Genomic DNA, 17,483 nt, shown 5'->3' with positions numbered 1-17,483 from the left:
TTCTTAAAATGGAAAGTGGAATGCAATGTTCTATCATCGGCAAAACTATGGATAGGATTTCCAGTCAATGGAAGAAGGTCATTAATGTACAAGAGGAAGAGAGTGGGGGAAGGAACTGAACCTTGGGGGACACCAGCATTTTGTCATTAATGTACAAGAGGAAGAGAGTGGGGGAAGGAACTGAACCTTGAGGGACACCAGCATTAGTGGAGAAGTTAGAAGACAGAGAGCCATCTACCATCACTCTCAGTGAGCGATCAGAGAGAAAACTGGATAACCAATTACAAAAAAAAGTTGGCAAACCATAAGATGGAAACTTGTTTAGAAGATCTTTATGCCAAACACGATCGAAAGCCTTTGAGATGTCTAGAGCAACTACTTGTGTTTCATCGAACTTTTCCATTGAATTAGTCCATAAATGGGTAACGTAAGCCAGGATATCACCAGTGGATCGACACTGACAGAATCTATACTGGCAATCGTTGATCAGACGGAAGGTTTCTAGGTAGTTTAAGAGTTGGCAGTTAATTGATTTCTCCATTACTTTAGAGAGTAGAAGTAATTGCAATTGAATGATAATTGGATGGGAGGGATTTGTCACCCTTTTTAGGAACTGGCTGGATATGAGCAAATTTCCGAGCAGAAGGAAAAACACATCTGCTTTAGCTTGCCTAACCTCCTTTGTGACTTCATTGAAGACTAGTTTATATCTACCACAGGTGTCTGTATCACCTGATAATTTATATGCATCCCGTAAATTTTTTTGCACTGCCATAAGTGCCATCATTTCTTCTGACATCCATTTAGGCCTAAGCCTGGAATAGTATTTCTTAGTTTCCATCTTATGGTTTGCCAACTTTTTTTTTGTAATTGGTTATCCAGTTTTCTCTCTGATCGCTCACTGAGAGTGATGGTAGATGGCTCTCTGTCTTCTAACTTCTCCACTAATGCTGGTGTCCCTCAAGTCTACTAGCTTCTACGATTACTTCCTTGAATGCTCTATTTGGAATTAGCTGTTGATAACACCATCAAATGGTCCTACTTTATAGAATTTAAAACTGTGTAAGTAGTTATGTCTTTAAATAAATCCTACATCAGCACACTGCAATCACTAATACAGAGAAGATCTTTTATCTGCATGTTCTTAATTCATGTCGAATCTCTGCTGATAATCAGATCAAGAGTATTTACTCCCTCTGGTTGCCACTTGAACATGCTGCTGTAGAAAGCAATCCTTCAATAAATCCCCAAAAAAATCTTACTATGTCTGAGTGACCGACCCACAAGTTCCAGTCAATATCTGGAAAGTTAAAATCCTCCATTATAAGACATTCTGAATTACTGGCCCACTCTATTTCTCTGTATAGTTATTTGTAATACTCAACACAGTAATTAGACCTATAATGCAATCTTATACTCACTTTTGTTTTCCAAGTACTTAGGTCACACCAAACTGACTCAACATTTCACTGGAAATCCATGTCAAATGGATGCATGGATGCACTGCCTTAGATTTAATATTCTTCTTAAGTGAAAGCATTACTCCCTGTTCAAATTCTGCATCCATTATTGAGAGAGAGAGATAATCAATGGAAACTGCTCTTCGTGAACTAATGTATTAGTGTAGTCCCCCAGGGCTCATTGTTGGACCCATTGTTGTTTTCTATACTTATCAATGATATTGACGAAGTTTTAAGATGATATAAAGGTTGACAGGGTTGTTAATGACAGTATGCTACTGCAAAAGGATCTAGAAAAGTGGGCAGATGGGCTGAAAAGTGGCAACTGAAGTTTAACATTGACAAATGCAGAGTACAGCATATGGGTAGCCGTCACTCAAAAGAAACCTACCAACCATGTGGTACTACACTCAGGGTAATGGAGAATAAAAAAGACCTGGGGTAATTTTGCAGTCAGATATGACATTTTCTGAGCAGAACAGACAGGCTGCAAGAGCAGGTCATGGGGGTCTTGTCAATAATATACAGGAATTTTGCTAGTAGGGACAAGGAGGTGATTATCCCCTTGTATAAGGCAATGGTCAGGCCACACCTTGAGTACTGCGTACAAGTCTGGAAGCCTCATTTTAGGAAGGATGTAGAGTTGCTAGAATGCGTACAGAGAGGGGCAACAAGATTGGTAAGGGGAACAAAGGGGTGCTCTTACTAAGAAAGGCTTAAGTTCTGCTAACTGCAGCATCTGGAGACTAGGCACCTGCAAGGTGATCTGAATGAGGTGTATAAACCCTTGAATGGTTTGAGCAGGCTCAATGCTGATGGGATACTTACTCTTGCTCAGATTACAAAACTGAGGGTCATAAATTCAAATTGAGGAAAGACAGTTGTAGAATAGATGTGCAGAAATTTGCTTTTAGCCATTGAGTAGTTGATTGCTGGAACAAACTTCCAGCAGTCATTGTGGAAGTTGATAGCTTAAATAAATTCAAGAAGAACTGGACAAACTTTTGGAGCGAATGGATGGGTGAAATGGGAAGGTTTTCTTTTTGGCCGATGCTGTATAAGCTTGCTTTCTTGCATCATACGCCTCTACTCTAATGCTAATTCCTGAGTGGCATTGTGTTTCTGATATCTTCACGTCTGCATTTACTGACAATCAGCATTTCAAATTCATAAAAATTATTTAATGCATTACTGTAAATGCAAGTATATATGCACCTATCTTACTCTTAGTTACAAACATAGCTCATGTAATTACTTGTTTTCATATGACCCACAGCAGAGTTTGAAATCCCCAAAACCTTGCTTTCCAGATTGTTGCATATTCCAATAGAAGCAGTGCAAGAATCACTTTCCCCTCTGGCTGTGGCACTCATTAATCCATCTGCCTGTGTATCCCCCAAGCTAGCAGTTTTTCAACTCACCTATCACTGCCTCAATAGCATCTGCAATATTGTTGTATCCTTCTATTCAGGTGTATCCCATCCCTGTAAAAACAGTTTTTCCTGTTAACAAGCATAGACCATGCTGGGAAAAATCCTCTTGCTCAATCTCTCCAGGGGTGGAATTGATCTACAAGGCTCTCATTGTGTACTCCCTTCTATCACATCTGGGCAGAATTTCAGACTTTCAAATTTAACCTCAACTTATGACCTTTTCTCAACACTGCCCTCTACTTGTTAAGTCCTCAAATTTCCTGCTCTTAATGTCATTATATCTGTGTATAACAATATCACCTTTCGTGCTCTTAAAATATATCTGCTATGTACTACGCCAGCCCTGTTTCTCCTGTTAACAAGCACAGACCATGCTGGGAAAAAATCCTCTTGCTCAATCTCTCCAGGGTGGAATTGATCTACAAGGTTCTCATTGTGTCACATCTATCACATCTGGGCAGAATTTCAGACTTTCAAATTTAATCTTAACTTATAACCTTTTCTCAACACTGCCCTCTACTTGATAAGTCCTCAAATTTCCTGCTCTTAATGTCATTATATCTGTGTATAACAATATCACCTTTCATGCTCTTAAAATATATCTGCTGTACTGTCACCTACTTTTTTTGCCCTGGCAAAAATACCCTGGTCCTATTCCACCTATCCTTTTTGCACAACATATTTCCAGTCCCCTGACAACAGTCACCAACAAGAACTACTCTCTGTGGGACCAGTGCATTCTGAGAGTGAGGGGGCTCTGGCATTGGGCAGCTGAGAACTTGAAGGAGTCCCCTGACTTAATACCTTCAAGGGCATTCACACTATTCTTCAAGCTCTCATAAATGCACATCAGAACACTGAGTTAATGTCTAATTTTCCCATACTCTTTGCAGCGCGCACATGCGCACACGCGCACACACACACACACACACACACACACACACACACACACACACACACACACACACACACACACACACACACACACAGCACAAGTTGCCAATTTCATTAGGCCATGATTCTTAGAAGAAATGTCCCTTCAGTTCTCCCCTGAGCCACAGCACGCTTGATACTTTTAACCTGTTCCTTTGCTGCTCCAGTTTGAAGCATGATTTTTGTTTAAATTCAACTTGAGGATAATACACTAAACTGATAGATAACTAATTGCAATAATACATATTACACTATCAAGTTTACATTATATTTATTATTCTATACACGTTCATAGGGTTTTAAATTAGTATAGTCTTACTAGAATAAAGTTTCTTAGCTAAAACAAGAAAATATATGCCAACCTTAGCAATGAGAACCTATGAGCTACTTGTACACCACAACAAGTAGCTCATAGGTTCTCATTGATATCTATACTTCCACTACTATGCACTACTCTACACTACTAGTTATGTGATACTATATTTGCACCAAATCACTGATACAAAAGCTCTATGAATATTGATGTTGTATGTAATGTACATGATAAAATTAAGTTATTAAAAGACATTTTTACTGCTTTAAATTATGGTTTATAAGGCCTCTTCTGATACTGATCCTGGTGATATAGCTACCGAGGTTAGGAATGATATTACTCTGCATGTGGGACAGATGTGGATAAGGTGTCACTAATAGTTCTGCTGATCTGATTGCTTATTAGACCACTAACAGAGAACCATATGACCACTTTTCTATGCTGCACCCTGCTAAGCACAGATGAGCCAGAATTATAGGATATTTCTCTGTGAAGGTACTCAGCTGTTCCAAAATGTCGGAAGTTTACTGTTTCATTGTTTAATGTACAGTTAATCCAAACTAATCTGAAATAACTGAAATGAGTATGCTTCTACATTTTGGAGAACTTGCAGTTAAAAAACTTTAATCTACTTTTATCTGCATTTTGTATTCCCTTTCAAGTTACATTAGAAGTCAATCAGAATGGTCCTTGAGGATGTCACAGACATTCTCTCAGATATGCCAGACAGGCTGTACTTGCTACTTGGGTGTCTAAAACGCTGATGGAACTGATATTCAGGTGAAACACAAGTCAAGTGGACCCAAGTTTGGTGAAGTTTAGATAGTCTGTGAGAGCCAAATACTCTGCTTGCACCTTCATGATGGTGGGACTTAGTAGCCACTCTGTTTTATCAGGCAATACTAGGTCGTAGACGACACTCATCAACCGGTGCAATACCACCACTTTGCATATTGGAGGTTTGAAGTGGTGGAACCCATGTTTAGTCTCCAGAGCTAAGTTCCAGTCAACCCTTCCCCATCTCTTCCATCATGGAGTATGATTGATGACATGAGTTTATAATGGACATCATGGCGAGATCCAATCTTTCTTATATTTCGAGTGTACAGCTCTAAAACGGTGTTCGCAGGATGGCCGCTACTTAGTACACCGAACCTACTAGTAACTCTTTAGGAGGCTTCTGCATCAGCTAGTGTATAATCTTGCTACCTCTACTCTGCCAGATAGTGACTAGAGGGAGTCCGAATTGTGTATATGCAAGGACTTAGTAATCCTTGTCGAGGCCACGTTATGTCAAGGATCTGGGTATATTCGTACCATGTGTACGCCATATCCAGAAATTTCATTACTTCATACAGCATGTCCCCCACACTTTTTCCCACTAATGAATACATCATGAATTGTAAAACTAATAGAGTAAGCTTATCTGCAAAAAGATCTAAACCTCACAAACACTTCCTAGTTCATTTCACAAATACACGTGGTCTCAGTTCTAATCTCAATGATGTCCATTTCCACTTGCAATCTGCCAAACCCCATGTACTTTTTCTGACAGAATCTCAGTTATCAGTTGATTCAACTACTGCTCATCTCAGTTTCCCAAATTATTCGCTGTATGATTCCTTTCGCCTCTAAGGTGGTACTTGTACATATGTCTGTTCCGATATTCCCTGTCAGAGACTTGGTAATTTGGAATCTCCTCTTTTCAATCTTCTCTTGCTTAAAATCTCTCTACCTGATTCTGTCAAATTCACCTGCTGTCTCTACTGTTCTCCAAACTCCACTAATCACTTGAAGTCTTTGCAACTTGACTTTCTCCAGTCCAACTTAACTAACAACGAGGTAATTTTCCTTTGTGATTTTAATATTCACTCCGGCTGGCTTCCGTTTTCTAGTCACATCGATACAGCTGGTCAAAAAATGCTGAGTCTTTTGCAATTACTAATGACCACACACAGATTGTTCATTTACGTACCAGAATACCGGACAATCCTAACCATACAGCCAACACACTTGATGGTTTCCTCACAAACAACCCTTCTAAGTACACGGCCAAAGTGAGTGGTCCTTTAGGCACCTCAGATCACAACTTGGTGATTGTCTCTTCTCCAGTGGAGCCTTTATCTCACGGCTATTCCCCACCTCATGTCATTTGGCATTACAAGAATGCAAAATGAGATGACCTGCGAGATTTCTTTTCTTCTTTTTCTTGGTCGGATTACTGTTTCAAAACTTCTGATGTCAACGTTTGCTCAGATCATGTCAGTGAAATTATTCTTGTAGGAATGGAATCTTTTATTCCACACTCCACTTTAAAATCTCATCCTTTATCTAAACCTTGGTTTTCCAAAAAATGTGCTAAGGCTGTTCAAAAGAAGAACACTGCATATCGTAATTGGCTTATTTCCAATTCTTTAGTTTCATTTTCTGCCTATACCAAAGCTCACAACAATTGTAAAGCAGTCATTAATCAGTCCAAACTAGGTTTTGAACAGGCCAAGAGTAGAAAACTCACTTCTTGCCCTAATGGTATCCAAGCATTCTAGTCTCTTGCCAAAGATATTGGCCGCGACTTTTGCCCATCTCTGCTCCCAACCCAGTCAAAACCAGATGGTTCTGTTGTCACTTCAGCCAAATTTTCTTTATTCTTATTCTTTATTTTTATTCTTATAAAGCTGACCTGCTAGCATCCCATTGTTCTTCCAACTCATGTATTAATGATCTTGGGAAAACACTTCCCACCATTCTCAACATGCTCCATTCAATGCCTCCTATGGTCTTCCGTCAAAATCCTTTTGATGGATCTCGATGCTAAGAAAGCTTCAGGTCCTGATGGTATTTCTCCGCTTGTTCTCAAAACCTGTGCTCCTGAACTTACTCCTGTTCTTTGCCGCCTTTTTTCACTTTCTTATTCCAAAGATGTTTTTCCTTCTGCTTGGAAATTTGCTCATATCCAACCAGTTTCTAAAAAGGGTGACAAATCCCTCCCATCTAATTATCGTCCCATTGCAATTACTTCTATTCTTTCTGAAGTAATGGAGAAATCAATTAACTGCCAACTCTTAAACTACCTAGAAATCTTCTGTCTGATCAATGATCGCCAGTATGGGTTCTGTCAGTGTCGATCCACTGGTGATATTCTGGTTTATTCACCATTTATAGCCAAATTCAATGGAAAAGTTCGACGAAGCACAAGTAGTTGCCCTTGACACCTCAAAGACTTTCAATCGTGTTTGGCATAAAGGTCTTCTAAACAAGCTTTCATCTTCTGGTTTGCCAACTGTTTTTTGTAATTGGTTATCCAGTTTTCTCTCTGATTGCTCACTGAGGGTGATGGTAGATGGCTCTCTGTCTTCTAACTTCTTTCCTAATGCTGGTGCCCCCTAAGGTTCAGTTCTTTCCCCCACTCTTTTCCACTTGTATATTAATGAGCTTCTTCCATTGACTGAAAGTCCTATCCATAATTATGCTGTTGATAGCACATTGCATCCACTTTCCATTTTGAGAAACCTTGCCCTGCTCAATCAGCTTCAACTTCTTGAATATCCGCTACCAATTCCTTAAATGCCGATCTCCAGGTAATTCTCCAGTGGGACAAAGACAACTTAGTTGATTTCAATCCTTCTAAAACTCTGTCTTGTCTTATATCTCGCAAAAAGGATTCTTCTGCTCCTATGCTTATCTCTGGGGATACTCCGATTTCTAGGCAAGATGATATATCTCTTTTGGGGATTACCTTGACTTCTAATCTCTCTTGGCACAAGCACATTACAAATATTGCTTCCTCTGCATCTAAAAAACTTGGTTTTCTCTTTTGCTCTCAGCGTTACTTTTCTTCCAAACAGCTGTTCACTCTATACAAATTGCAAATCCGCCCTACCATGGAATATTGTTCCCAAGTCTCGGGCGGTGCCCCCAAAACCTCTCTCAGGCTTCTAGATTCCATTCAGAAGAGGGCAGTTAGATTAATTAATGACTCATCTCTCACAAAGTCTCTCCACTCTCTGTCTCATAGATGCACTGTTTCTGCTACATGCCTTTTCTAGATACTTCAATGGGCACTGTTCTTCTGAATTGGCTTCTATAATTCCCATTCTCTCTCTTTCAAAACAGTCCGAACATGTGCCGCCGCCAGCCAACATCCATTTACTGTCCAACTTCAAACTCACAGAACCAACTTTTCATCTTCCTCGTTTATTCATTCACCTGCTTTCTCCTGGAACAACCTTCCTTCATACGTATTTCCTGAAAATTACAGTCTACAGAAGTTAAAGTCCAATGTCAACAAATATCTTCTTTCGTCTTCTCAACCTCCAACCCAAGCACGGTACTAAGTACTATAGGTTCTAATACTTCTCGTGTTTGGGATTTTCATAAAAAAAATAGCAGCTAAGAGGACATCATACCTACATGCCTCACAGCCCAGTATTAATGACGATTGTGGTCACTGGTACTGGACTTTTACTACTTTCAAACCATGCAAGTTATTTTAAGTCTTCTGTTAATCTATATAAAATTTAGAGCTATTAAACTTCAGGCTTATAACAAAAAAAAAAAAAAAAAAAAAATTGTCTTTGTTTTGTCTGCGTACCATGCAACTAAAAGAACTTATAAGGTAACTCTTTCTCTTAAACCTGGACTAAATGCCACTTTCCCTGTAATCAGTTGCATTATACGGCACTTCCCCCTGAAAATAGGGTGTAGTTCCATTGTCAGTTGAAGCTGTCTGAGTTATGGCACTCTAATTTCAGGGAGGGTGGCATTTATTCAAGGTGGCATTTATTAGGTTATTCTTTCAATTGTATAGTATGCAGGCAAAATAAAGCCAATTTCATCTTGCCATGCATCCTATGAAGTAGCATTGCAACCTGAACTGATAGTTCTTGTTTAAAAAGTGGTTACTCTCTACTGGTGCAGGCAAAATCTAACTGCTGATAAGTTGGGCAATAGTGTCAGTGGTTTGCCATTGCTGGTATAGTGGTAAAATAATCACCAATGAGTCTTAATGTGGACAATCAGTTGATAATTTTCTTTGTTTCAACTACATGATCACTCATATCAATTATTCCTAAAAGAAAATGAATTGGTGGAAAGTTCCAAATTCTTAATGAGTTCTCAGCCACTGCAATAGACATTGCTTTAGCCAGCATCATATATATCTGAACAATTAAAAAGAGAAGTTATATATTTTTAAATATTTAAAAATATAATTTATTTATGTTTTTCTTTATTTCATTTCTTTCATTTACATATGGCATAGTTGCCAGCATGCTTGGGTCTGGAGTAGTAGTTGTATCACTGGCATATAAAGTTATGTTTATCATAAAATTAGCCTCATTACTAAGTAACAAGACTAATTTTAGGATAATAAAGTTGCTACATTTCACATAAATAGGTGAAACATGACTACATTCTAGATGTTAATTATAATTAATGAATATAATTACATTTGATTCTGAAATAAAATATCTGATATTTCTTCAAGTTTTATAACTGGAATGTTTCTATATAGTCAATTATATCAAAACTGATCATTGCAAAATACAATTTTTTTTTATAGTTTGTTTAATAAAAGGGACCTTTGCCAGTATATATATTTTAAAAAAAATAATAATAAATAAATATACTGGTGAAAGTCAATTTTCTATTACCTGTTTAATCTGCTCAGCTTCCACTTTAGTTTGATCCATGGCTGTAGTCATGACTTGAATACTAAAGCACAGAAAAGTGCAGACTCCCTAAAATATTAAGAAGTATTAATGCTAAAATTATAATTTTTAAGAAAGCAGAATTAATGCCATTGATTCTTAATTCTGATATTTAATAATATCAGAATTAAGAATCCCATTAAAAGTTATTAAATGCAGACATAGGAATAGTGGAAATATAGTGTAATTCAGACATAACTGAGGCTGGAGATTGTGTAAGCAGGAAGAGAAACAAGAATTTTTTTTTTGAAAAACAAGAGGGTTTTTAAAGTCTACACTGCACTATAAATTAAATTTACATAGATAATATGCATTTTATATTAAAATACATCCACAAGATTGTTCACCGCTATAGTATGCTTTCAAGCATCAATATTTTTCTGTCTGTTGATTATCGTTTAAACATCAACTGTTATGACTTCTTCAAGAAATACAGTTACACCCTTTGTCCTCTTAAGAAATGTTTGAGTCAAAGTTTTGTTAATAACAAGAGCCCTGTTGTCTAAACTTGGCTGTCAAGAAAATTTCCAAAGTTTAACTAGAAAAAGATCTGTGCGTGTTTTTTTTGTGGTTTTTTGAGTATGTTTATATAGCTGATACTAATATTCTTTTATTCTCTGTGTCATATGCCAGTACTATGTGTTCTGAAATTTTACATTGCATTTCTTTTGCATCACACAGAAAGATATTAGTATTAGCAGTGGCAAATGATCAAGAAAGCAAGCGTATATGGCATTAGCCAAAAAAAAAAAAAAAAAAAAAAAAACACCTCTTCCCATAGATCCATTCCCTCCAATAGTTTGTCTAGTTGTTTGTGGCCTGACCATTACTCAAGGCCTGGCCTGGCCATATTAATTATAGTATTAGCAAGTGCTGGCTAAATGCAAATTTACATACATCTACTCTGTATCTATCTCCATTCGGGTTTCACTTCAGAAAGGATAAAGGTGCCAAGCAGATGCTAGTTTCTAGTAAACTCCATTTTAAAGAACCTCGGTCTTTCTTAGAAGTTTTTGCCTATTGGTAAAAATAACCTTTTGTGCCTCAACTAATCTTGTTGCACTTCTGTAAACCCTTTCCATCAGGTCTTTGTCCTTTCTAAAATGAGGCTTTCAAACCTCAATGTAGTATTCCAGATGTGGCCTTACATTTTCTTACATGGTGGGATAATCATGTTTTTTTTTCCCCTGCTTGTGAAGTTCCTATATACCACTTACAGAATCCTGTGGGCCATTCTAGCAGCATGTTTGCACTGCTCAGAGAATTTCATATCAGCCTGTACAATTACCCTTAGATCTTTTTGCAGACTCCACTACCTTGAGTTTGGTACCATTTACGGATGGTATATTATTTTTGGATTACTGTTAACTAAATGCATTATCTTCTTGCTTTGCTTTTATTTCTGTAAAACTTCAAATGCCAGTCCATCTGCTGAGTTCATGTAGATCCTCCTGAAGTAGCATGCCCTGATTACTGTCATTAACCACTTAATCACCTTTGTATCATCAGCAAACTTACACATCAAACTTGAAATGCCTATATCAATATCATTAATAAATATTATAAACAGTAAGGAGGGCCCCAACACTGACAAGTAACACTAGTCACACTTATGTGACTTGTCAGTCACTTATATTACTCCATGGTGAGCATTGGCAACTTATAACCACTGTCTTCTACCTCTTAATCATCTCTTCAATCATAATAGTAGCTTGTCCCTAATGCCACATTGCTCCAATTTATACAACAATTGCACATGTGGTACAGTATCAAAGGTTTTACTGAAATATAAATATATTTTGTCAAAAGTTCTTTGCATCCAGTTCCTATGTAACAACCTCATAGTAGCTCATCAAATTGGTGAGTTATGATCCCCCTTTAATTGCCTTATTGCCCCACTGCTATCAAGGTGATCTCGCATTACTTCCATTCATTCTATTATTGGATTAAATAGAAGTAATGCTTTCCCTAGCAGAGAAGTTAAACTTACAGATTTGTAGTTTCTCACTTCACCCTTTGGACCACCCTTTTGAATAAGAGATACATTTGTTTAAAACTTCAATTAGCATTAGTTGAGGCATATGATGCAGGAAAGCAAGCTTATAGAGCATCATCCAAAAAAAAAAAAAAAAAAATAGAAAAAAAAAAAGAAAAAAAAAAACCCTTCCCACTTCACCCATTTAGTCACTCCGAATGTTTGTCTAGTTCGGCCTTAAATTTATTTAAGCTATCAACTTCCACAACAACAGATCAAAGTCTGTTCAGCAATCAACTACCCGCTGGCTAAGGGCAAACTTCCGCACATCTATTCTACAACTGTCTTTCCTCCATTTGAATCTATGCCCCCACTCAGGTTCTTAATCTGAACAAGCGGAAGTATCCCATCAGCATTGAGCCTGCTCAAACCATACAAGGTCTTCTACACCTCAATCAGATCACCTTGCAGGTGCCTAGTCTACAGATGCTACAACTTACAGAATTTAAGCCTCTCCTGGTAAGTGGCCCCTTTGTTCCTCTCACCAATCTTGTTGCCCTTTTCTGTACTCGTTCTAGCAACTCTACATCCTTCTTAAAATGAGGCCTCCAGACCGGAACGCAGTACTCAAGGTGTGGTCTGACCACTGCCTTATACAAAAGTATAATCACCTCCTTGTCTCTGCTGGCAAAATTCTGATATATCACTGAAAAAACTCCATGACCTGATTTGGCAGTCTGTCTGCACTGCTCAGAGAACTTCATATCCGACTGCACAATTACCCCCAGGTCGTTTTCATTCTCCACCTCCCTGAGTGTAGTAACACACAGTTGGTACATTTCTCTTGGGTTACTGCTACCCATATGCGGTACTTCATTTGTCAATATTAAACTTTAGTTGCCACTTCTCAGCCCATTTACCTAACTTTTCTAGATCCTGTTGCAGTATGCTACTGCAACAGGATCTATTTTGCTTGTGCTTCTCGTAAATCTAAGGATACTTTCATTATTATGGCAAAAGGTTTAGTAAAGGTTTACCTCTTTTGCAGCTAATCTTAACTTGGCAGTAGTATCACGTGATTGCCTAACAGGCTCTCCATAAATCATCTTATGGAGAGCGTGTTAGGGCCTGCGAGGCCACACAGTATCATTTATGTTACTCCAATGCATCTGGCCAAGTGCAGTTTGCTGTGTAGTGAAAACACTGCTTTTCATCATAATGACAAGTTTTACACCCTCCCAAAATTTCAAAGTTCACAACTCTTCTATGTGTAGCAGAGTTGGGGGGGGGAACCCTGGGAGCCACATTACAATTAACACTATAACTCATCTATGTGAATATTATCAAGGAAAATAAGAGAAATTCTGATATAGTATCTCAGCTAACCCCAGTGCATTTGCATTCCGGGAAGCCATCACAATTGTATCCTATGTTCCCAAGGGGAAGAAGAGGAAAAAAAAATCACCACAGACCATACAGTATTCTGGCTGACATTGGGCAAAATATTATATGCTGGTCTATTACAATTTTTTCCTCCCAATGAATATAGCAGGCATTTTGCAACTGACATTTCTTACTAATAATACACATGTGAAGAGGGTTATTGAAAACAAAAATAAAAATTATTGCAATAAAAGGTGGATACACAAAAGAATATGTTGTCATTATTTTTGTATTTCATGTTGTCATGTGGGATTTGCACATAGTGAATATCATGTAGTTAAATTAGTTAAATTGAAATCATGTCACAGACTAGAGCAGTAAAGCAACATGCTCAAAATAGTGGAAGTGCTATGACTTGGGGGAAAACTGAAGGGGCGATTCTCCTATGAATCATGGCCTAGAGAAATGTAGTACTTGTGAAATGTTTGGGGACTATCTGTAACAAGACATGATGGAGCCAAGTGGATGTCTTTGTGTTTGGGCAAACAGTAAGAAGAAATTTGGCACAAACTCAGCATTCTGATGGGCATTTATGAGAGCTTGAATAACATATCTATCTAAATGTCCCTGGTTGCACTTTATTCAATGCCCCTAAGATTTTCTATATCACTTAAGTAAGACTAACCAATCTGCAGTTACCAACTTTACTCTTAGAACTGCCTTTATGTATTGGTGATACATTGGCACATCTCCAATCCAAAAGAATCTCTTGAGTCCAAAGATGCCCTCATAATTAACTTCAGTGGTTGAATATACTCACTGGCAGCCTCCCTCAAAATTACATCAGCACCAGGAGCCTTACTTGAAAGTTTTTGTAATAAACAGTCATCTGTAATTTCAAAATCACCAATTTCATGAGTCAGCCTCATTCGAACAGCCTCTTCTCAGCATGAAGGGTCTTTCTTCAGTAAAGATAGATGCAAAGTACATGTTCAATTCATCTGCAACATCGGCTGGATTGGCTGACTTTCCCTACACCCAGTGCACAACAGTCCAGTTTGATTTGCTTTTTTCTTCCTCGTCCTCATTCTTTGCTCTCTTAGCCAGTGCTTTCTCATATGCAGCCTTGTCTTTATATGTAGTACTATTACAAATCAACTTGTAGCTGTTGTAGGCATCAGTACTTTTCATTATCACTATGTAACTATCCCATTCTATCTTTTTCTGTTCTATGGGTGACATGGAAGCCTATGATAGATATAAGTTGGTCTGTAACCAAGTCACAAAGGAGATTAGGCAGGCAAAGGCAGACTATGAAAAATCCTTGGCAAAGGATGCAAAGAAAAACAGAAAAGAGTTCTTTACATACTTGAACTCGAAAAGGAAAGGGATGAATCAGATTGGTCCACTGGATATTGATGATTCAACAGTTGAGGATCCTGCTCAGGTGGCTAACAATCTAAACGAGTATTTTGCATCTACATTCACGCATGAGGAGTTATTCAGGAAGGAGAATGATGTAGGTAAAGTAAACATTGGCAGTGAGCTGGATGATTTTGTAATAACTGAGAGGAAAGTGGAGGAGAGATTGTTGAGGATAAACATAAAAAAGGCACCTGGGGTGGATGGGATCTATCCAGTTATATTAAAGGAGGCAGCAAAGGAAGTATGCAAACCCCTAGCCATAATTATGAGAGCTTCTTTGGACTCAGGGGAGGTACCCATAGACTGGAGATGTGCAAATGTAACCCCAATTCACAAAGGAGGATCAAAGGCTGACACAAGTAATTATAGACCTGTTAGTTTAACTTCTGTTCCAGGTAAATTAATGGAGGCACTGGTTAAAGAAGCACTGCAGGATCATCTAGACAAGAATTCAGTTATAGCTCAGACACAGCATGGTTTTGTTAAGGGCAGGTCTTGCCTGACCAATTTGATTGGATACTATGATGTAGTCACAAAAGAACTGGATGCAGGGAATAACTTTGATATTATATATTTGGATCTTAGAAAGGCTTTTGATACTGTTGCACATGGAAGACTGCTGCACAAATTGGAGCAGTGTGGCATTGGAGGCAAATTGCTGCTATGGATAAGGGGATGGTTGAGTGGCAGAAGACAGAGAGTGGTAATCAATGGACACTGCTCAACGTGGACTAATGTTATTAGTGGAGTTCCTCAAGGTTCAGTGTTGGGTCCGTTGTTGTTTTCGGTGTTTATGAATGATATTGATGATGGGATATCAAGTTTAATGTCCAAGTTTGCAGATGATACAAAGGTTGGCAGGGTCGTTAAGGACAATACTGACGCTATGCTGCTGCAACAGGATCTGGAAAGGTTGAACAGATGGGCTGAGAGGTGGCAAATGAGGTTTAACATCGACAAATGTAAAGTGCTGCATATGGGAAACAGTAACCCCAGAGCAACGTATCAACTCTGCGGTACTACACTGACAGTGGTGGAGAATGAAAAGGACCTGGGGGTAATTGTGCAGGCAGATATGAAGTTCTCTGAGCAGTGCAGACGAGCTGCAAGAGTAGCTCATGGTGTCTTGTCAATGATATACAGGAATTTTTCTAGCAGGGATAAGGAGGTGATTATTCCCTTGTATAAGGCAATGGTAAGGCCACATCTTGAGTACTGTATACAGGTCTGGAGGCCTCATTTCAAGAAGGATGTAGAGCTGCTGGAACGGGTACAGAGAAGGGCAACAAGATTAGTAAATGGAACTAAGGGTTGCTCTTATGAAGAAAGGCTTAAGTTTTGCAAATTAAAGAGTTTGGAGACTAGGCACCGGCGAGGTGATCTGATAGAGGTGTATAAGGCTTTGAATGGTTTGAGCATGCTCAATGCCAATGGGATTCTTCATCTTTCTCAGAATAATCACCTCAGAGGGCATAAATTCAAATTGAGGAAGGACGGATGTCGGATAGATGTGCGGAAATTTGCCTTTGGCCAGCGGGTGGTTGGTTGGTGGAACCGACTTCCATCACTTGTTGTTGAAGTTGATAGCCTAAACAAATTTAAAGCTCAACTGGACAGGTATTTCGAACGAACGGAGGGGTGAAATGGGAGTGGGTTTTTTTTTTTTTTTTTTTTTGGCTGATGCTGAATAAGCTTGCTTTCTTGCATCATATGCCTCTGCTAATGCTAATGCTATTTGACCAGCCAGCTCTGCATCCATTCATTTCAGCATCCTGCTCCTGCAATGTTTTCTTAATGATACGTATGTTGGACAAGTTTTGCAGCTCCCACGAACGCAAAGTTTTTAATTATATTTAGCCGGTTTATTGACTTAATTGTTAGATTAAATCTATAAGTAGCTTATAGACCTACAGGGCCCATCAAGTCAAGCTCCGTTGTTTATTTTGAATTTAGATAGCTTGATTTTGAAAGTAATTAATACCCCATTTCCATAGATTTACTGTTCGTAACTTGCCACCATTGTTATACGATACAACATATACCCTGAACTAGATAGCAAGTATAGTAGCATCAATTAATCATTAAAATTTACTAATCTTATTAAATTTCATTGTCAATTAAATTGTACTTTTATATTTTGTATTGGAATTTTATTTGAAATTGAATAGAAATCATGACTCAGACCAGAGTAGCAAAGAAAAAGGCTCAAACTAATGGGAGTGCTGTGGTTCAGGGAAGAACTGAGGGGGGCAGTTGTCCTCTGAATCACAGCCTTTTAAAATGCCCTGCTTGTTTGATGTTTGTGGAGCAATCAGGAATGGGACATGATATTGCCAGGGGAATGTCTTTGTGTGTGTGTGTGTGTGTGTGTGTGTGTGTGTGTGTGTGTGTGTGTGTGTGTGTGTGTGTGTGTGTGTGCACGATGTAAGGAAATCAGGTGCCAACTCAGCATTGTTATGGGCCTATTCAGGGAGGGGAATGCCAAAGGTGTATTAAACTCTGGCAGTAAGCTAGATAATCTTGTAATAACTGAGAGTAAAGTGGAGGAGAAATTGTTGAAGATAAACATAAGAAAGGCACCTGGGGTGGATGGAATCTATCCAGTTATATTAAAGGAGGCAGCAAAGGAAGCAAGCAAACCCTTAGCCATAATTATGAGAGCTTCCTTGGACTCAGAGGAGGTACCCATGGACTGGAGACATGCAAATGTGACCCCAATCCACAAAGGAGCATCAAAGGGAGACACACAGGTAATTACAGACCTGTTAGTTTAACTTCTGTTCCACGGAAATTAATGGAGGCACTGGTTAAAGAAGCACTAAAGGATCATCTAGACAAGACTTCAGTTATGGC

General features: G+C 38.5%; 1 protein-coding gene across 1 annotated transcript in view; it reads right to left on the bottom strand.

The window, feature by feature from the left end:
• Positions 1 to 17,483, bottom strand: part of Tim9a (translocase of inner membrane 9) — a 58,086-nt gene that overhangs the window by 23,554 nt on the left and 17,049 nt on the right. Inside the window, exon 2 of the mRNA XM_090375420.1 lies at positions 9,791 to 9,877. Within this exon, the coding sequence (XP_090231546.1) occupies positions 9,791 to 9,841 (51 nt within the window). The 5' untranslated portion in view covers positions 9,842 to 9,877. The remainder of the gene's footprint in view (positions 1 to 9,790; positions 9,878 to 17,483) is intronic.

The sequence above is a fragment of the Mastigoproctus giganteus genome, chromosome 6 (genome assembly GCF_048544385.1).
Source record: "Mastigoproctus giganteus isolate SK-2022 chromosome 6, ASM4854438v1, whole genome shotgun sequence".
Classification (NCBI taxonomy): domain Eukaryota; kingdom Metazoa; phylum Arthropoda; class Arachnida; order Uropygi; family Thelyphonidae; genus Mastigoproctus; species Mastigoproctus giganteus.
This window is presented reverse-complemented; position numbering and strand designations above follow the sequence as displayed.